A 22,257-nucleotide genomic window follows, 5' to 3' on the forward strand; every position below is an offset into this window, starting at 1 on the left:
CTGCTATATAGCCACTGCCCTAAAGGTCCCAAGTGGCTCCCTGAAATCTCCACTTCTTGCTGGGCCTCCCCACAAAGCTGCAACTCAAGGGTCTGTGGTTGGCACAGCCTGGGGGCTCCAGTCCTTTGCTCCATCTCTCAGAAGCAGTTGGATATTTTGAGTCTCATCCTGAGACAGCTTGTGAGTCTGGAAAAGGATGGCTGGTTTGGGGTTAAGTCAGGAAAGAGCTGAAGGGAGCTCAGCTGGTTAAGAAGCAACATGTAATGAACAGGTTTAGAGTGGGGTATGCCTAGAGTGAATTCCAGAAATGGTGAAGCACATATGCCTGGCTAGAAAAGAGGGAGCATTGATGAGAAACTGTATGAAATAAACTTCTATATATTGGAGTAGCTGATTATGAAGGATTCAAAAGCCAAGCACAGAAGTTTCCATCATGGAATACAAGAGCCACTGGTCACAGAGGGTTGAGAGAGGCAAAAAAATCCCTGTGCGAGACTCTCAGCCACCTCCTTAAATGAAGAAGGAAGAGCCTGGAAGCGGGACGCTGGCACTGGACAGGCTGAGAGCCACAGAGCCAGGGCAGAGTCCTGTCAAGACCACAGGATGCCAGTGTAAGCGAGTTGCGCTTTTCCCAGACACCACCTCTGCTGCTCTTTCATCCGCTGGCCAAAGGCAAGGATTCTACCTCAATGCTCTTAGATTGCAAGAGGTACCCCAGAGAGATTTATTTGTCAATTAGCAAACCACATAGGGGCCACTTCTGAAACACCTCATTGGTCTTTAATTCCCAGGTAAGCGGTGCTATTCACGAATCTGCCCAGCCTTGTATTTTTTTTCCACTTTGACATGAAAGTCATTCAAGGCCCCAGGAGAAAATAGATGTATAATAAAAATGAATAAAAGCTGATGGTGTAGTGCTTTCCAGAAGAAGAGGAAGAAGACTGTGAATGACATACCTGCTGCCTATATATCATTAACTTTCCCTGATCCTGGGCAGAAAGCATCTTTCAGTATAAACTGTGGATAACCATGTCTGCCCCTGTCTGCCTCTCACAGAGGTTTCAGGGACAAAGGAGCAAGCACGACCACAGGTCCATATGTCACCTCCCTTTACTCCCCTCTGGCATTAGCATCGTGATTTGTGGCATAGTGATTATCTGTGAGACAGCTCTCTGAAGGACTATATGTTCAAATGAAGGGATTAACCATGCTGGTATTGTTGGAAACAACAACAACAAAAACCATTAAAAAAGATGTTCAGCTCATTAGCTAGAAGTTTTGCATAGAAGAAATGAACCTGAGTTGATTTCAAGTTTCATTTCGACCCACCTTTTTAAAATTTTAATTTTTCTATTGAGGTATAACAATGTTATATTAGTTTCTGGTGTATGATGTAATCATTCTACAATTCTATACATTCCTCAGTGCTCATCAATGGAGGTGTACTCTTAATCACCCTTAACCTGTTCTGTCCATCCCCCCGCCCATCTTCCCTCTGGCAATCAGCAGCTTGTCCTCTGTATTTAACAGTCTGTTTTTATCTGTTTGGTTGGTTGGTTGTTTTTCTTTTGTTCGTTGTTGATTTTGTTTCTTGAATTCTATATATGAGTGAAATCATATGATAATTGTTTTTCCCTGACAGACTTATTTCACTTAGCACTATACCCTCTATGTCTATCCATGTTGTTGCAAATCAGTGCCACCCTTTTAAAATGCATTTGAATATTCAAATGAGCAGAAAGTATGAGGTAGAACCCAGAAGATAAACAGGACCTTCTGTGCACTGGNATCTTCACTCCTGGCTATGTATTTTAAATTTTAGAAAATTATTTTTTCATTATGTTTGTATTCCATATATTATTTTGGCAGTAAATGTTCAAGCCATTCAAAATTTAAGCACAGTAGAATCTTAACATCACTCTGGTGAGTTGAGTTAATGTTTAAATGAGATTTATACATAAAAATTTTTAATAAAAATTCCAAAGATACAGAACATATCTTAAGAAAAACATTAACCATAAGAAGCAAGATATAAAATTGTCAAAAAAATAACGTCTATGCTTTATAAAATACACATTTAAGATACAAAAACGAAATACCTATAGATGAGAATAGTGTTTTCCTGTGTGGCTTATTGTGTGTTTTATTCTATATATCCCAGATATTCCTAAAATATATCAAAATGTTTATTTTTAACATACTAAAGAAATTTTAATAACTTCAAGTAATGATTTTAGCAGATGAGTTAATGAAGCTGGTCATCTTAGGAAAAAACAAGTCCTAACATTGATTTTAGGTAGGACAATTTTCAGAGAGGATAACCATTCCACTGTTTGTTTCTTTTTCTTAAGTTTTAAATCATATTATTCCTCATATGACCTTGAAACTAATTTTAATGTGCCCCAAAAAGAAAGGAAGCAACTTCTCCGGAAGCTAATAATTTAGCAATACTTTTTTTCCCCCCCAAGGTATGAGGCATATACAACACAGAAGCCAGTGATGTGAATGTCATACTGGTCAAATGACAGTGGAAGATAGCAGGAATGTGCAGAGAGGAGACATGATATGTTAGTTGCTTTTTCAAGTGATTCCTTCCATCAAGGGAAAGTGTCATTTATCACAGAGCATGCTCACAGAAATGAAACATGATCTCGGGGACAAACTGAAGAGATTATAGGCTTCACTAGACAGTAGGGACTTTTCTCTGAGCAATTTTCATAAACTTCTGGGTCACAGGAAGGTAGGACAAAGGTAATTGTCACTGTGCATCTGTGCGCCTCTGTGCGCATATACAGAGGTGAGTGTGTGTGAATGTGATCTCATGTGCTCACTTATACTTATCTGAGTGTTTTGTTTTGTTTTGTTTTGTTGGATTCAGAGCTGCAAGAAATAAACAACTATACTCCAGTGAGTTTCATGGCAGTAGATGCAAACAAGAGACAATAAACTTCATAAAAGCCTATTATTATATACTCTAATGCCTGTGACACTCAAGTCCATGGGGCAACATCTTTTTTACATGCCTCATTTCAAAGGAGGCCATCATTTGATCAAATCTGGACTAGAGATGACCATTCAATTTTCTCAAATGAATGACATGAATATGATTGGAATATATTTACTGAAAATCCACCTCACGGTTCACACGGTTTAGAAATAAACTGAATTTCAAATTCAGGACGCAGAACCTAAACTGTCACCAACCTACTTTTATTATTTGGTGGGATCATAGAATGCAAAACTATGTGTTAAGGAACATAACTAGTCTATCGACCATTCTGTCATTGCACGTGCCGGGTTGAGAAGACCATGGGACTTCCCTGTCGGCTGAATGGAAGCACATTGTGTGATTGTGTTTGGCTATTTCAGGCCTGAGGTTGGGAGATTATTACATGGGCTTGCTACTGGCTATTGTCCGCTCAATTCTTTACTTTCAATTATTTGTAAACAAAGGCACGGAAGTGAACTGACATGATCAATTAGCTCCAAAGCCAATGTTATATCCATAGTCCTGCTATAAGCCAATGCTTTCTCCCCCTTTTCTACTGAAGACCAAGTAAAGCATCAACACCATTTCTACTATGCTCTTCCTTTAAGTGAGAAAAAAATGTTAAGACCTATAGTGAAGTGGGTTAGACCTCAGCCAACATCCAAACAACCACATCACTCTCCTTGCTTCTAGAAGAAGGGATTAACACTCAGAAAGCAAAGCTCAAAATAAAACATCATTTCTTATGAAGTGGAGGGTATGAAATTAATCATTTGCAGGAAACTAGCAGGGCAATATATTTCTTATATTATGTATATAATAATCACATTACAGGTACTGTACACACATTTCAATGGGCCATTTACTTTCTGATTGTTTATTATATGCTGCTGTATTAGCATAGGATGAAAGATTTGAGGAAGAATAGTGAGGTATTTTTTATGTCTACTTTAAGCTGTTAGTTTTACTGCATTTTGGGATGTGGAGGACCGTCTTATCAAATCGAGCCATAAAGACTAAATTGAATTATCCCCATGGAACAGCTGTTAAATCTCCAGGGAGTGGGCAGGTCCCACAGAAAGGAATGACAAATTGCAATGGGGACGTTCCCTGAATGCTGCATGCTGGAGAGGTCTGTGTTGAATGAGCCCAACGCGGCTGCTTCCTTGAGCCTTGAATCACATTTTGTAATTTATGGGTATTATCATACCCTTGCCACCTAATTTGTTGATTCCATGCCTCTCCTGCTAAACTCTGAACTTTCCAAGACTTAATAACTGCAAGAGAGTCTGAGAACACTGGCAAAGGACAAAAGCGCCATCCCTTTCAAAAGCCCTTACTTAGCAATGAGGTGATGTAGTAACCTGGAGCCAAGCTGATTTTGTAGCTGATCCTGTGTCTTTGGAGGGAAACTTTAAGCATGAGTAGGGGAATAAAGAGTTTGTACTTGTAATTAACAGTGCAAACTATTCCTTCCCTCACAGAATTCATAAAGGAAAAAGACGAGGTATATAAAGGTGCCTCTGTGTGTGTGTGTGGGGGGGGGGGGATATGAAATGAATTCTCACTTAAGCAAGGTGATGGAAGCAATTTGTAATAAAAATAACGTTTATTTCCCTTTCAATTTTGAAGGTTAAAACTAAAGGTTGTCTACCTGCAGAATAAAACAATTTTCTTAGGATTTTTTCCCCCAAGTACATTAGTGCTAAATGGATTCCTTGTGCTTCGTATTAACAATACCGCCAATTAAACTCTCAGGAATGAAGTATGCTAGCAAAGTTTCACGCAACTTGGTAAGTGCTAAAGTAGCTTAAAATCAACAAAACATTTTATTAAGGTTTTTGGTTAATCATTGTCTCAGAAAAGGAGATGATGAAAGCTTCCAATATTCAGAAATTCATTTTTTTCCCCTCTGTGCTCCTTCTTTCTCCTTCTCTTTCTCTGTGTCACCAGTAAATTTTAAATATATATCATCATTAAAGATGTTTCTAACATGTAGTATGTATGGGTATTTCCTTTTTGGATACTGCCATAGGATGCTAGTTGTTTATATATAAGTTTCAGGCTAGCATACTTTTTTTTTTTCAAATTTTTATTTAAGTTCTAGTTAGTTAATATATAGTGTAATATTGGTTTCAGGAATAGAATTTAGGGATTCATCACTAACCTATAACAGCCAGTGTCACACACTTTTGAACTTGTTTATGAACAATGGGATTGAACAACGTCATTATAAGCTCCTTGTGTTTCAACATGCTGCGCCAACTCTTAGAACAATGGAAGGTAGTGTGTCCTGCCTTTCAGATGTGTTGATATCCATGACATTACTCAAAACTAAACTCCCTGTAGCATGTAATCTTACTGCCAACAGGCAGATTGAACTCAATGAAAGTGGTATATTATGAAATACTTATCAATGAGAATGTTGGGGATGCGATGGGCATGAGTGTGCTTACAGGGCTCAAGTCCTGAACTAGACTCAAGAAAAATATAACCAGCAATCTAGTACTTAGGTCACTTGGGAGACAGACATCCAAAAGCACACATGGGTTAGATAATTGTCAAGATTCCTGAGCATGAGCCAAGGATGGATAGGTAATGTCACTGGGTCTCCTAGAACGAGAGTAAGAGAATTAACCCCTTCTTAGCACCACTCCCATTTTTCAAAACTACAGGACTCAGAACTTTGGCCCAAACCTTTGAAATATTGGTAACCTTGGGGCACCTAGGTTGCTCAGTCGGTTAAGCATCCCACTTCAGCTCAGGTCACGATCTCATGGCTCGTGTGTTCGAGTCCCATATCAGGCTCTGTGCTGACAACTCAGAGCCCAGAGCCTGCTTTGGATTCTGTGTCTCCCTCTCTCTCTGCCCCTCCTCTGCTGCTTCTCTCTCTCTCTCTCTCAAAAATAAGCATTAAAAAATAATAAAATATTGGCCATGTTTAATCCACTTATGATTCCTCTCAAGCAAATCTATCTCACACCCTGGAATCCAATGGCCATTTTAGGAAATGTGTTACTGGGCACCTGGGTGGCTCAGTGGGCTGAGCGTCTGACTTTGGCTCAGGTCATGATCTCATAGTTTGTGAGTTTGAGCCCCACATCAGGCTCACTGCTGAGAGTGCAGAGCCTGCTTTGGATCTTCTGTTCCCCTCTTTCTCTGCTCCTCCCCCACTCATACTCTCTCAAAAATAAACAAAACAAAGAAACAAAAAAATACAGAAAATGGCCTGCCTATATAAATCCAAAAACCTAAATGAAATACAATATTCATTATATGGTATACTTACCAACGGGAAAATAAACATCAAGGTCATTTAAGACCTACAGGTTTTCCAGATAGTCCACTGGCCAGATCACAAAAAGAATCAGGTTTTGCGTGCCAACGATGCGGTGGCCTACTCTTGTCATAGGTTTTAGAAGTGTCATTTTAAAGGACTTCCACTTCTGAGAAGATGGAGTTGTATAATTGTCTCTATTCCTCCCACTAAGTACAACTAAAAAATGCCAGACATCATTATGTATGAAACAAACCTAAGAAGACTCTGAATGGTGGAGAGAAGAAAGCATCCATAAGGATCTTGAGATCAAAGAACAACAGTGAGAAGTCCTCCAGATTTTCTTTTTGCCTCCTACATCTTAAGACTTGTCGCTGAAGAAGTCAGCAACCTAGAGAGACCAACTGGTGCAGTCAAAAGTAAATCCCAATTAGAAGCGTGCTCTCTACAATCAAAGGGCCAGGAGAGGGATGGCGTAATAAGACAGAATATCTCTAGATGATAACTGCTCTGTCAGCCAAACACCATCGAAAAAACTGTGGCCATACTTCCATCCATTCATGCTACAACAAGGTGTCAAAACCTCTGGCCAACATTGTGTCAAAGAAGACTGATTAGGAGGCTGGGACATTAAGGCTTGTCAGAGAGTAGCAAGCCCCTACCTGTAGTATCAACTGAAACCACATGTGGAGTAGAGCTTGGATGGTCTACCTGCACTGAGCAGTTAGAGGAACCCTACACATTACCTGCAGGGATGGCGTTGAAGATGTATTAATGCAGAGTCATAACTTTTATCACAGTCTAGTGATAAGAAAAGTGTACACACACACACACACACACACACTGTAATGTTAATGGAGGTCACATGAAGAATAATAAGGAGGCTTTCATATACATCCCAGCCAGGGGGAACTATCACTGCAAAGCTAGTGGAAAGCTGGAAATTCCAACCCTCTCCACCTTACCCTTAAGTGTCAATGGGTGCTGAGTAGAAAATCTGGACTCTACCCTCACCTAGCAGAATGAAAGTAAAATCTCCCTTTCCCCTACTACAATAGTGTCAGAGGAAGTCAGCTAATAAAGTAGGTTTATATATGATTCAGCATAGTATAATCCCTAAAATGTCCAGGTTAAAATAAAGAAAGGTCTTGTCATACCAAGGAACAGAAAGACCCCAAACTGAATGAAAAAGAGAATTAATAGATACCAACACTGAGATGAGAAAAAATGTTAGAATTATGCGACAAATATTTTCAAGCAGATATTATGATAAACATCCTTCAAGGAATAACTACACATTTGAAACAAATAAGAAAATATAAAGATCCAGTAAAAACAGAAAGTCTTAGCAAGGAAACAGAAATAAAGATAAATGAAAATTTTAGAACTGAAAAATATAAGAACAGACATACAAATAATGAACAGATATCCTGTGTAACAGAATGAAGGGAATAAGGAAAGGATTAGGGAACTTGAAGCTCTGACAATGGAAATTACCCATTGTGAACAAAAGACAAAACAAAGTGGGGAAAAATGTGAACAGAAGATTAGGCATCTGTGTAATTATAATGAAAGATCTAGGATTCATATTTGAGAACTTCAGGAAGAAGAAGAGAAAGAGAAGACTAAAAAATACTCAAACAAATGGCAGAACATTTCCCAAATTTAGTGAAAGACAAGACCCCACAGATTCAGGAGACTGAATGAAATCCAAACAGGATAAACCTAAAGAAATCACACAGTACATAATGGTCAAGCAAGCAAAAACTAAAGACAAGGAAAGATCTTGAAAGCATAGAAAGAGAAATGACAGCTTATCCATGGGGCAAACATGTTTAATAATAGTGGATTTTTCACCAGAAACCATTAAAGCCAGAAGGAAATGGCCCCAACACTTTTCAAGGCCTGAAAGACAACAACAATCAACCCAAAGTCTTATATACAGAGAACATATCTTTCAAGAATGGAATAGCTACCAAGACATTATAGATTGAGGGAAAACTAAGAATTTGCCACAGCATACACTGTGAAAAATGGCAAAAGGCAAGATTTTTTTAAAAACAGAAATGAGATGATAAAAGAAAGAATCCAGAAAAATCAGGAAGGAAGAAAGAACAAGAGTAAGCAAAAATAGTAAGTAAAATCAATTTTTCTTCTTATCTTGAGATTTCTAAATTAGGTTTGGCAGTTGAAGCAACTCAAAATCATTCTAAATATATAGACAGGAAATAATAATTGAAGGAATTATATAATAAACAGGGGAAGATAAAATAATATAAATGTAGGTAAGGTTTCCAAACTCCACTTAAATTGGTGAAATAACAGTAAATTGTGATAAGATGTATGTCTATAATATCTAAAGAAGCCAACACCAAAAACTATACACAGAGATGCATTCCAACACTAGATAAGATACTCAAAACAAAATTCTAAAAGTCATTCAAGAAATGCACAGGAAGATGGAGAAAAAAAGAGAAATAAAAAATGGAGGTAACAAACAGAAAACAAAAAATAAACAGGCATTTGAGCACTAACACACCAGTAATTACAATGAAATGTAAATAGTTTAAGTACACCAATTAAAAGAGATTGAGGAAGTGGATTTAAAAATGACTGTACTATTTACTGTCTATAAGAAAATCATTTCAAATATGTGATATATGCTGGTTAAATGTATGCGACTGAAAAAAATGACATATCATGTAAGTGTTAATCAAAAACACTAAAGAGTTTCTATATTAATAGCAGATAAAGTAGACTTCAGAGCAAATAAAACTATCACAGACAGAAAAGAATATTATACAATGATAAAAAGGTCAATCCCAGGAAGACATAGCAATCCTAACTGTGTACATACTAAACAACGGGGATACAAAATACACAAAACAAAAGCAGACTGAAAGGAGAAATAAACAAACCCACAATTATACCTGGAAATATCAACACCATTATTGAGCACCTACTATATACATGGCACTCTGCTAGGTATTGGGAATATGGTAGTGAACAAGAAAAAGACAGCAGAAACACGAAACTCAGTCATTGGGGAAGACAAATATTAATTAATTAGAAAATCCTGTAAGTTGGCAGCACGATAAATGCATCAGAGGAAATCTCAAAGACACAGAAAATTTAACCTCTCATTCAAATTCCACATTTTAATACAAATGATAAGTAGAGAAATACATAATTCCCAAGCTTTAGAATTTAACAGAATCCGTAGTTCTACTGTTGCATTTCCCAGAGATAATAAAGAGAATGATGTTAATACAGAAAGTTGCGAACACTGCCCACAGCTGGCCAGGAAAACAGAATTCTTCAGGTGCCTCTAATGCTTTGTGAGTCCTCATAACGCGACTCACACTGACTCAGTTCCTGCCTTTTCTCTTGCTCCCCAGTTTCACCTGGGAGGCTGACAATACCTCCAAGTGTGTAACATAAACACATTATAAAGAGGTTCAGGAGACAGGAGGGGAAAAGACTTAAGCCAATGTGTTAGAAATCACCACGCTGAGAAAGACGTTAACTTACCACAGTGTAGATCTGATGCTTGCGTCTTTTTGCCAGGTCAATTATGTTTACTCCATTATAGTAAAGGTTTTCAATACATCCATGGAAGTTTTTCTTTAAAAAGGTCCCAGGTTTGCCTGGTACTGGAATTCCTCCAAAACTAAGCTTTATGAAGAGAGAGAGAGAAAAAAAAAATCAATTCTTAGTTTTAAGCCCTGAAGGAGTAGGAAAGGAAAGTAATCGAGTGAATTTTAGTAGTTTCAATTGTGTGCGCGAGCCAAGTGGCTCAAATATAGACGCCACTTGATTGCACATTTAAAAGGATACTGATTAGCCCACATAAAAATAACTATAATTGCTTGCTTTTTAAGGGCTTATTTTACAAAACTATTTCACTTCCTTTCTGAACCTTTTTAATACCAAATAAAACAATAATTTATAGAAGGTGAAAAAAATAAAAGAAAATCAACAATGTTATATTTATCTCTTGTCCAAACCTCTGAGAGAGTATGGCCACATGAAAACCAAGGGACAAACATAATATACCTCAATTTGCCCCCAGAGAGACCTAGTTTAAAAGTCTGTATCATACCAAAAGAGCCTATGTACATGATTATATACAAATTATTTTCTATAAAAACGAAAGATAGGAAATAATCTAAATATATCACATGGTTTCTTTAAAGGAAATGATCAAGAATTCATATGATGGGAGGTTATTTAGTGGTCAATAATGGTGCATGTTAAACACGTGTGATAAAATGGCAAATGAACACAATATTGATTGAAAAATTCAAGTTATAATCGGGTATAATGTATGACGTCAGCAATAAGAATTTGTTCTTACAGTATAGACTTGGAGGAAATGAACGAAATGGTAATCATGGTTGTCTTTGGGAAGAACATGAGATATTAGTTTTGGTATTATTAATTTTTTACCACTTCTCTTTCTAGTAAAATACAAAGTTGTTTGTGTATGTATATTTTTTAATGTTTATTTATTTTTTGAAAGAAGAGACAGAGCATGAGTAGGGGAGAGACAGAGAAAGAGGGAGACAGAATCTGAAGTAGGCTCTGGGCTCTGAGCTGTCAACACAGAGCCTGATGTGGGGCTCAAACTCAGGAACTGCAAGACATGACCCAAGCCAAAGTTGGATGCTTAACAGACTGAACCAACCAGGTGCCCTACAAGTTGCCTTTTTATTGGAAAAGCTACTTAAAGAACAAATTTGATTGGTTGTGAATATTCTTCCTATTATGCAAGAGTTAACAGGTTAGTTTCTATAATCACGGTTATTACAACATTATCAATGCATAAGCCAGGTTTTCCTCACTCCTTTGAAATGTTACATTCAGCAACTACTTACTTACACCATATAGATTCTTGGGTATGTTTCTGGAAGATGGGCTCTCCCAACGAGAATGCCTCTGCCTTATATGGATAGCTGCTCATATACTTCTAGAATGTGTATTTCTTTCCCCAAAAGTTCCACACTACTTTAGAAAAATTGTAAGATGTTGTAAGGATTAGTAATCCTGCTGTCTTCTTTTACTTGCCATTGCTTAATTCTGTTAAAAGAATTATTTAATATTTTTGCCTATTTTATCTTAAAGTTTAATTTCAGAATAGTTTATTTCAAATATCCTGTTGAAATTTTGATTGAGAATCTGTTATTTCCATTAAGACACTTACTTGGAGAAGAATAGACTTTTTTGAAGTGTTTCATCTTTCTATATAAGAACAGTGTCTTTTGACCATTTTCAAATTGGTAAGGCTCATCACTTAAGCTTATCCTTTTTCACCCTAGTTCACATATTAACCATTAAATTAATTCCTGTGGATTTCATGCTTTTAAAAATATTTATTTATTCATTTTTGAGACAAAAAGCACACCTGTGAGTGGGGGGAGGGGCAGAGAGCGAGAAGGGGAGAAAGAATCCCAAGCAGGTTTTACACTATCAGCACAGAGCCTGACAAGGGGCTCAATTTCAGAAACCATGAGATCCTCACCTGACCTGAGATCAAGAGTCAGGCCTTTAACGCACAAAGCTATCCAGGTGCCCCTCAAGCCAATTTTTATACAATTTTTCTTCTTTCATTGTCTTTGTAAAAACTTTTAAAATCATGATATAGAACTTTGCAAAAACAAACCAGTACTTTTTATATATTTCCTGGTATATATAATACTGATTCTGACTCTACATCACATTAAAGAGATATTATTTCTACTCCTCTTTTACACATAAATCACTATTTGCTCATTTGTTTGTTTATTCAAACTGAGAAATGAATGCTGTTATATCCATTGGTTTTTCAGAAATCCCCATAAGATAAGAATATGGGGTATTTTATTTAAACTCCTGATGGGTTCAATTATATTAATAGATCATAAATTAATAGTCTCTTTGATTGAACCACACGTGTGCTCAATTTGCCCTGAAATACATGTGCTTATACTTTAAATAGTAAATGAATTTGAGCTCTAGTTTTCTTCTTTTGTCAAGTATTTAGATCAAGTCTAGATTTGTCTCTGCAAAAAACTATGGGGGTTTTATCTTTGACTCTATTTAAGAATGGCTCATAAATCTCAAGAAATACTCTGGGAAACTTAAAACACTAATGAAACTGTTTAGTTCACAACTATTTTGTACAATTCTTTCCTTGATAACTTGTACAAAATCTTCCTTGTTGATTTGTTGCAGTATTCAAATATTTCCAATTTGAGTCAGTTACATTGAAAAAGATAGGTTTCTGTTTTCTAATTGTTGCAACAAATCACATTTATAATATAAGAACTAAATGAAATGTTTGCTATTTTTAGTTATTTTTTTGTAAATATAGTTTTTTTTGGGGGGGAGCAGCTTAGGTTCACAGCGGAATTGAGAGGAAGGTACAAAGGTTTCCCATACACCCTCTGTCCTCACACATACGTAGCCTCTTTTCTTTATCAACGTCCTTCACCAGAATGGTACATTTGTTTTAACTGGTGAGCCTACACTGACACATTATAATCACCCAAAGTTGACCCTTGGTGTCCTACATTCTTTGGGTTTGGACAAACGTATAATGCCATGTATCCACTATTACAGTAACATATAGAATAGTTTCACTGCACTAAAAAAATCTCTAAGCTCTGCCAATTTGTCCCTCTCCCATGCCCCCGAACTGCAACCCCTGGCAACCACTGATCTTTTACTATCTCTGAGGTTTTTCTCTTTCCAGAATGGCATACTATTGGAATCATACAGTATGTAGCCTTTACAGATTGGCTTATTTAAATTAGTAATATGGATTTGAAGTTCTTCCATGCCTTTTCATGGGTTGATAGCTCACTTTTCTTTACTGCTGAATATATTCCATCTGGATATACCATAGGTTATTTATCCATTCACCTACTAAAGGACATCTTGGTTGCTTCTAAGTTTTGGCAACTATGAATAAAGCTGCTATAAACATCCATGTGCAAGTGTTTGTGTGGACATAAGTTCTTATTCATTTTTGTAATTTTAAACATATAATGATACTTTTTTAAATGTTGGCCACCTTCCTCAATTTGTAAAAATGTTTTTAACACTTTACTCTACTCAGTTGCGATTTAAGAAAATAAAAGTCACAGGAAATACTTGAAAAAGAGAGAAAGGGAAAAATACTTTATTTTAAATAACAAAAATTAGTGTTTGAAGGATTTGGGGTAGAGAAATTTATTTTAGAAGTCAAGTAATATAGAAGAGTACTATCTACTACAAAATTGCAATTTCCTGTCACACTAAGGATAGCAAAACCTGTTTGTAGTATGGGTGGGGAATGTTTGGAGAAATTTCGTGGAGATAAGAGTATAGTTAGATAGTAGGGTAGGCCCTGTTCTTTGATTCTCTGCAAGACTGAAAAAAACCTCCTGAGGTCTGGTGGGATAGTCATATTGATCACAAGATGGATTTCAGAAAGCATAGAGGTATTTCCTCCTCATTCCCCAAACAGTGATGGCTACAGTCTACTAGAGATGCACCAAGTTCAGCGGAGGCCCAGAGCAAACTTTGCCAGAAGGGAGACGGAAGTAATGGCTAAGGGAAATAAGAATACAGAAAGGTCTGAGGGCTCTCCACAATAACCTGGTCATTCTAGTATAGTGTGAGGTAGGCTGCTGAGGGTCTCACAGGCTGGGGGAACTGCACGGACTGAGGATGGTAGTTGGATCTGGAGGTCTGAGAGAGGCCAAGTGACCAGACCTCAAAGCATGAGCTCATTGCCAGTATCATGGACAGCATCCACAGAAGCCAGCGCTATAAACCACACCTCCTCTAATGCAGGAAAATACACAAGCCCCACTCCCACCCCCACCCAGCCAGTGATAGGCCCAGGGAAAAGGGGAGAAGAGGAAACAGGAAGGAAACATCAATATAACTCAATACTTACACAGTGCACTAAGTTTCAAACAGGCATTAACTAGTTATCATTCATCATCCAGGTGAGAGTTTTCTGCCGTCAAGGGAAGAGGGACTGATAAGCACATCATTCAGTTGGGGAGAAGAAACAAAATGATGCTTCTGCACATTTGAGTGTCAGTGTAAATTGTTTGACCTCTTTTATATTTTCTAATTTTTCAAGTAGCTGAGAACTTGGGGTTATAATTATACTATTGAATTATAAATAGTTTGTTATAAGTTTAGAATGGAAAAATTTGCTTCATATATTGATTTTTCCTACACATACAGTATTGATTTTTATAAATACTTCATAAATCCTTTGTAGGCTGTACTCGGTATGTGTTTATTAATTCTACATTAATAGCTCTATTCCCCAGATCATTTACATTCATACTCTATCTGATGTACCAAAATTGTGAGAATGAAAAATAAAATATTAGTTGAAACTATGTTTCTGTCCATCAGGCCGTTCACACTAAAACTTCACAGTTCTGCATGACCTGAGATGGCCAAATTATTTTGGCTATTATTTGCAAAAGTTGAATCTTTATCATTCTCAAACTATTCTGCTTACTTCAGCTGGTATCTGATAGACTGTCTCCCAAGTCCACAGGACGGGCTTTTCTCCTTTAATGTTGTCCATGAATTCATTCATCCAGCAGCAAAACTCAAAAACTACTGATCACTTCCTTTAGTTTGGCTCCTGGGCCCCCAGCTGGAATTGCCACACAGGCAGTTTGTGGAAGGGTAGTGTTAACAAATATCTAAATAGTAGGAATGGGTAGTTGCTGTTGTTTTTAATTTTTGCATTTTATATTTTACTTAATATATACATCTGCCTACTATAGGTAGGTTTTTTTAATGTTTCTTTATTTATTTATTTTTGAGAGGGGGGAGTGGCAGAGAGAGAGAAAGACAGAGAATCCCAAACAGGCTCTGCCCTGTCAGTGCAGAGCCTGACATGGGGCTCGAACCCACAAACTACACGATCATGACCCGAGATGAAATCAAGACTTGGACACTTAACAGACTGAGCCACCCAGGCACCCCAGTAAGGGTGCTTTTAATTAAGGACCACCATGATTACTATTTTACAATGGCCATTATTGTCTGATCTTAATTTTTACCTTCAGTGGTATTATTTTTCCAAACTTGCTTTTTATATAAATTTAGTTGGTTTATCTTTGTCCTTGATTCCAAATGTTTATTAAAAAATTAATTTTTGATTATTTCTGCAGTGTGTTTCTTGTAAACCACATATGTCTGGTGTTTGTTTATTAAAGCAGTCTGAGACTACTTACCACCTGTAGAAATGTAAATAATTTCTAAATTTATTGTTATAATTATAAATATGATCAATATTGCTTTATTCTATTTTGTTTATCTTTTTATTGTCTCATACTTTTTTGCTATATAGACTCTGCAATGCTTATGGTTTTATGAAGCTGACTTAAAAGACAGTCACTAAGATTACCTAGCTTCTCAAATGATGGCTTTTAATCACTTTCATTTTTTTAATTTTTAAAAACTTTTTAAAGTTTACTTATTTCGAAGGAGTGCAAGTGGGGAAAGAGCAGAGAGAAGGAGAGAGAGAATCCCAAGCAGGCTCCATACTGCCAGAGCAGAGCCCAATGTGGGGTTTGAACCCACAAAACCCTGAGATCATGACCTGAGCCAAAACCAAGAGTCAGAAGCTTAGCCAACTGAGCCACTCAGGCGCCCCTGCATTACTTTCTATGAAACACTAATTGCTTTGTTTTGTGTTTTTTCTTCAACCCCAACTTGTTCTGAATTTTGTTTACTTAAACTATAATTATGATTATTATTCATCAGTCTGCCTACTTTTTCCACTTTGAAATTCCTTCTTAAGATATTATATTATGTAGCAATTTGTTACTAAATCACATGGATTTATAAATTACATCATAGTTCATCTCCCTTTTCACAGCCAAGTGTTTAAAGGTACTGATTCAGGAACTTCTCTGGCTGGATTCAAGCCTAGATTTGCTTTGTACTTTCTAAAGGACCTTGGGAAAAAGACATAACTTCTATTGGATTTGTGATCCTCATATACCAAAGGAGAGTAACGATGATACTTATGTCACATAAACAACTTGGCGTGACTGGGTAATGTGGGAAGTAAAAGCTTTCCTATACCTGAAGGATTAAGAACAGATCCTGGCATAAATACCTGCTGTTAGTGTCGTTCATACAGCAGCAACTTCTCAGTTAAAAAGTTCTTCCAAACTGTCATTTTGTGGTATCAGATTCAACAATTTCCAAATGAAAACTATATGGACAGTAAATCTTTAATATTTTTCAGTCAAAAGGTTGTGATAATATATATTAATATTTTATTCAATAGAAGCAATTCAAGTGAATGACTGTTTTGTTTTGAATGAATAAAGAGATCGACTTTCCCCCAAGGTCCCATAGAAGCCTCCTTCTGGCTTTCAGATATTCAGAACACTGGAACTAAATATGTTGTGTGCTCCTTTAAAAAGGCCTATTGGTCAGTTCTAGCTTCCCATTTATATTGAGTGGAAAAGAAAAAGAAAGAGAGAAAGATATCTTGCTAGAAACATATGGTCACTGACTATTCATTTTTATTTTCAAATTAGGAAGACTAGTAACTATACAGTATTATAAGACTAGTAATTAAAATTCTTTATCACTTGTTCTGCAAGTAGAGAGGATATCTTCTCAGGTTCATGTTCTCCATTTTTAAATTCAGTCACCATTCTAAAAAGGATTGTTTTTGATTTGTTTCTTTGATTTCCTATATTTCTATTCTATTTTTATTTAGTTCCTTCAATATCTCTGCTGTATAAACTATTATTTGTATTGCCCCACATATCACTATTATGTTTACAATTGCCCGTATATTTCCTTTAAACTTTAATGAGTCTTCTTAATCGTTGCTTTTAAGCCAAACCTGGCTGTACTCTATGAACCTCTTCCTTCACTAATTCTATTGTTTAGGATTCTGAAGGTATGATCCTTCATGTCCATTCAGACCCTGACACATTTCACCATGGTGCAGATATTGATGATATTGAACAAAGATTATATTTCAGGGAGCATCATCTGTATGATGTTGCCTAAAGGCCTTCAGTGTATGGATCACAGAGCTGGAAACCCATCTTCTATTAGCTCATGGGCTCATATGACACAGTATAATTGTTACAGTGTAAAAGAGCCAGATACTCTGAGCCAGTTCTTTCCAAATAGCCTTTGACAAAATCACATTTTTAAAAATCTTTGTTCAGGGTGCCTGGGTGGCTCAGTAGGTTAAGCATCCAATTTTGGCTCAGGTCATGATCTCACAGTTTGTGGGTTCGAGCCCTGCATCAGGCTCTGTGCTGACAGCTCAGAGCCTGAAGCCTGCTTCAGATTCCCTGTGTCTCCTCTCTCTATGCCCCTCGCTAGCTCATGCTCTGTCTCTCTCTGTCTCAAAAATAAATAAAAAATGTTTAAAAATTTTTTAAATAAAATAAAATAAAAATAAATAAAAATCTTTGTTCAATTAACACCATCTCAGTGATGCTTACCCTGAACAACATATCTAAAACTGTACCCTGTTTCTGTCTGTCTTTGAACTTCTAATCCATTAACTAGATATATTTTGGCACATNCTGTGTCTCCTCTCTCTATGCCCCTCGCTAGCTCATGCTCTGTCTCTCTCTGTCTCAAAAATAAATAAAAATGTTTAAAAATTTTTTAAATAAAATAAAATAAAAATAAATAAAAATCTTTGTTCAATTAACACCATCTCAGTGATGCTTACCCTGAACAACATATCTAAAACTGTACCCTGTTTCTGTCTGTCTTTGAACTTCTAATCCATTAACTAGATATATTTTGGCACATGTCATCTTACTTACTTTGTAATTTACTTGTTATATTTACTGCCTATGGTTTGATTTTCCTGCTAAAATGCAAGCATTATGAGGGTAATGTCTTTGCTTTTTCTTTGACATATTCCAATATTCTAAGCACTTGAAAAGATGCCTGATACATCATGGATGCTGAATAAATATTTGTTGAATGTTTTGGAATCATCTCTCTAAAAATCCTCTCAAGGACACAAACAATATCTTACTAATTTTTGAATATTTAATGCAAGAGGTATGATTCAAACATAATAAATCCAACAAATATTTGTTGAATTGCTTCAGAAAAAGAACACAAGCAATTTACTTTTAAAACTGCTTTTGCCTTTTATTGTTCTTTTGCTTTGGTCAATGCAGCCCCTTTCTTTGCTTACTTTTCTTGTGTGTTTGTTCCTGACAAATTGCATAGTGTGCCTTTCATTGATCTTAGTGGTCAACAAAATCAGATGTTCTATTGTAAAGTTGCACTCACAGTCTCAGTGTCTTGGGCCAAATAGGCCATCTGTAACCTGATGAGTTTGCTGGTGTCACGGGTGGGATTCAACTAGATGATTCCCAGAAGAAACCGTGCTTTGATGTTAAATGTATGAGGTCCAGAACCTGCCACTCTCTCTTCCTTTGATCTCACTCCTCTTGTTTGCCTGGCGTTTGCTTCTCTTTTTCAATCTTTGATGTTACTTCCGTGGCAATGAGTTCATTCCTCCTTACTGGCTTTTTCCCTGGCCGTTTAAATTTGGGAGTCTTCCTGCTTTGGAAGATTCCTTTTTCTGTCAGACTGAGATTTCTGATACTTTTGAAGTTTTCAGTTGGTGCATATTTGTCTCAATTTTGCTCTAATAGTCCACTTTGTAATAGAGAGTGTATGAAAATAGATTCAAATAGCTGTCTTCTTTTTCAACCATTAAAACTTGCATGGGCTTGGGGTTTGGTGAACCATAGGTAGAGTTCATGGCCCTTACAGAGGAAGAGGCCATCACTGACTTTTGGAATGTTCTCAAAGGTTTGATGAGTTTCTGCCATTTCAAAGGAAACAAGAAACCCCAATTTTCCCATAAAATCTTATAATTTTTCAATGTTAGCCTGAATTTAAATAGTTAAAAAAAAAGGAAACTATCAACTTGGCCAAGTGAGATAATAGCAGTACAAAATCTTTCTCAAGGTCACCATTTTATGGCTTTTGCTCCATTTGACTTGATTGATGACTCAGTTTGTAACTTTTTTGGAATGTCTGATGTCTTTAAAAGGCATATGGTGTATATGATGTCTTATTTTTGTCACTACGTTAGGGTCACATGTTGAAAGAAGGTAATAGGTTACATGTTCAACAAGAATTAAGTCTCCTTTATTGCTTCCATATTCTATTCCTTTACAAATTCCCAGTGTCTCCTCCTTTCTGCATAAGAAATGCCCTATACCTGTTTTGCTGGGGACACAAAGTGAGCAATATCTGACCTAGACACAGACCTGCACTGAATACAAGGGAGCTCAGATTTCACCAGTTCCCCTTGTTATATAAAGTGCCTTGTTTGTACCTATGCTTCCTGCCTAAGAGTTCAGGTCCACATTTACCTCATCCAGTCTGGCTTTCGCTTTGAACCCAAGCCCAACTTTGCCCTTTATGTGTCAGTTGGATTTGGCCTCAGTACTCTCTGTTGGATAAGGTTTTATTCTAATAATACCAACAGTGGCATGCATTGAATAGTTTTATACATTGGACATTAGGCTTAGAGCTTACTTACACTATTTTATCTCTGACTTTTGCGTTGGGTATTGTTATTTGCTCCAGACTAATGAAGAGAATGACGTCACATAGAAGTTTAGCAGCTTGACTGAGGCCTTACAGCCAAGAGGTGGAGTTGCCTGAATTTCAAACGCCTCAGTCCAGAACCCCATCTGTTATCAACTGCACACACTACCTCCCCTATTGCTTTTGCTATTGCTGGTTCCATACAGTAACCCTCTTAGTGAATCGGGCCCCTGGTTCAGGTCAACAGCTTGCCCTACTTTTCCTGAAACTTTCTCATGTTTAAAACTGAAAGTCTCATATCCTCAGGACCTTCTTAATCCTGGGCAACTGTGCTACACACACTGTTTGGTAGGTTTTCTGCAGTCTCCCCAAGGGGAAAAGAAGAGATAATATACAATTATTACAGCAGAAACCACCAATGTTTCCTCAAGAGCATAAATCAGCTACCCTTATTTCCTCTGCTGGAGCAACCCTATGTCCTCAATCTACAAGCATGTTTCATACCGGGGGCTGGAATGCAACCACCTTTTTCTTTTCCAGTAGTATCTTCAGTGTTGCCCCGGCCCAAATCTTGTCAATTGTTAGCCTATGGTTCCTATCTCTAAATACGCATCTTTTTATAGACTCATAGACATCAGGTGCTGACACAGCTCAGTTGGTTCAACACATATTCATAACTTGCCTTGTCTGAGTGAACTTACAATATTTTTACCTTAGGTTTTGGACAATGGGTTAACTTTGACCATCCTCTAGTTCTATCCTGCCTCCCAGGGAAGCCAAGAGGAAACAACTACAGAAAGCTACTACCACCCTTATAAACCATGGCCTCCCTACAAGCACCCCAGAGCTTCCTACCTAAACAGTTCTGAGAGTGCCTTGTGGGACTGAATGGTTCTCTCATCATCTGCCCTCTGGAGGATGGGCCATGGACCCATCGCTCTGAGCAGTGGCCAAGGGGCAGCCCTTTCCGCTGTGGAAAGGGATTGAACATCTGGGCTGTGCCTGGTAAGGTGCATTTGTCAAAGCAGGAGAGTAGAACATATTTTATTCAACAGTTTGTGAGCTTATTTGTAACCCTTTAAATATTTAAACTTATGGTATGTGGGCCTCCATTTGTACTCTTGCCTCAGGCATAGTACATATTCAACTGTGGCATGGCTAATTCTGTAACATTTTATTGATGGTTATAATAATTCAGTCCAAATTCAGCCAGGCTCAAGATGTCTTATTAGATGACTGAAACCTGCTACACTTTACACCCCAACAGCAGTTGAAATAAAATAGGAAGGAATTTTTCATTTGTTCTTTTAGCTTATGTTAATGAATAGATTTTTGGTTTTGTTTGTTTGTTTTTTGGTTTTTTTGGGGGGGAGGGGTAAAATACTAGTATTGAAATACTCCCTCCACCATGCTCAACACAATTAGTTTGCTTTGAATACATATATGGAAGAGAAGTTTTTATACTCCAGTTCGCTGTTACAAAACTTGGGGAAACATAAAGTCATCAAGTCCATGAATCACAACAATCTTAAATTTCAAGGTAGAAAAAAAAATGGCTGCGATTAATGTGGCTTCAGGTCTTCTACACATGTAGATCTCACGATAAGGACCAGAGACTGAGCTCCTATCTTCAGGGATCATCCCTGTAGAGATGACCAGAGAACATGCCTGGTCACCAGAAGGATCACCAGTTGAGCAGTGACACAGATCTGAGCTCAAATCTTATTTCTGTTACACAATGGCTACTGGGGGGTAGGGATGGGAGGGTCATCCATCTCTCTCATCTTGGTTTAATTTTTGTGATATAAGACATAGTCATTTCCATCACAAGGTTGCTTTAGGGATAAAACAAAATCACATAATATCACACAAAATAGTATTTCTTTTTTTTATTCCTCCCACTTTCTTCCTCTTTATTTCCACTTTGCATTTACTCATTTCTTTCTCCTTATTTTCTTTCATTTATTTATTTTCTTCCACATAGCCTTGCAACTGAGTTTCCAAAGAAAAAAGGATCAATAACAATTATGCAGCCACATGATCTGGAAATCCGTTTCCTTGGTGATCTGTGGTTATTCTGATCATTAAATAAGTAGTCGCATTATGTCTGGCCAGTCCTTGAATCATGCCTGAGTTCTAAGAGAAGTGTCCTTCAGCCAATGTCAAGCTAAAGCAGGGGTAGTGGCCTTCAAGCATGGCAGACCTAGAAGGAACTTCTTACGGGAACAAAAGTTAAGCATGAAATATTGCTTTTTATAATTATAGAGAGAAACTCCCCTTATTTACTTACCCCATATTTATTGAGTGTATATTATGCACCAGACACATTTCTATAAAAGTAAATGAAAGTAAGAAAGAAAATGTCAATCCTTATGGTGAGCTTGAATTCTACAACTCGGATAGAAATGTTGATAGA

General features: G+C 37.1%; 1 protein-coding gene across 2 annotated transcripts in view; it reads right to left on the reverse strand.

Annotated features, from left to right (window-relative positions):
* Positions 1 to 22,257, reverse strand: part of CNTNAP5 (contactin associated protein family member 5) — an 801,668-nt gene that overhangs the window by 390,049 nt on the left and 389,362 nt on the right. Inside the window, exon 7 of one of the 2 annotated variants that reach the window (XM_077766729.1) lies at positions 9,801 to 9,941. In XM_077766729.1, the coding sequence (XP_077622855.1) occupies positions 9,801 to 9,941 (141 nt within the window). Of the gene's footprint in view, positions 1 to 9,797; positions 9,942 to 22,257 lie in introns of both variants that reach the window. The other variant, XM_077766728.1, reaches the window with a different exon arrangement.

This window comes from Crocuta crocuta, unplaced genomic scaffold (genome assembly GCF_008692635.1).
Source record: "Crocuta crocuta isolate KB4526 unplaced genomic scaffold, BGI_CrCroc_1.0 scaffold5, whole genome shotgun sequence".
Taxonomy (NCBI): Eukaryota; Metazoa; Chordata; class Mammalia; order Carnivora; family Hyaenidae; genus Crocuta; species Crocuta crocuta.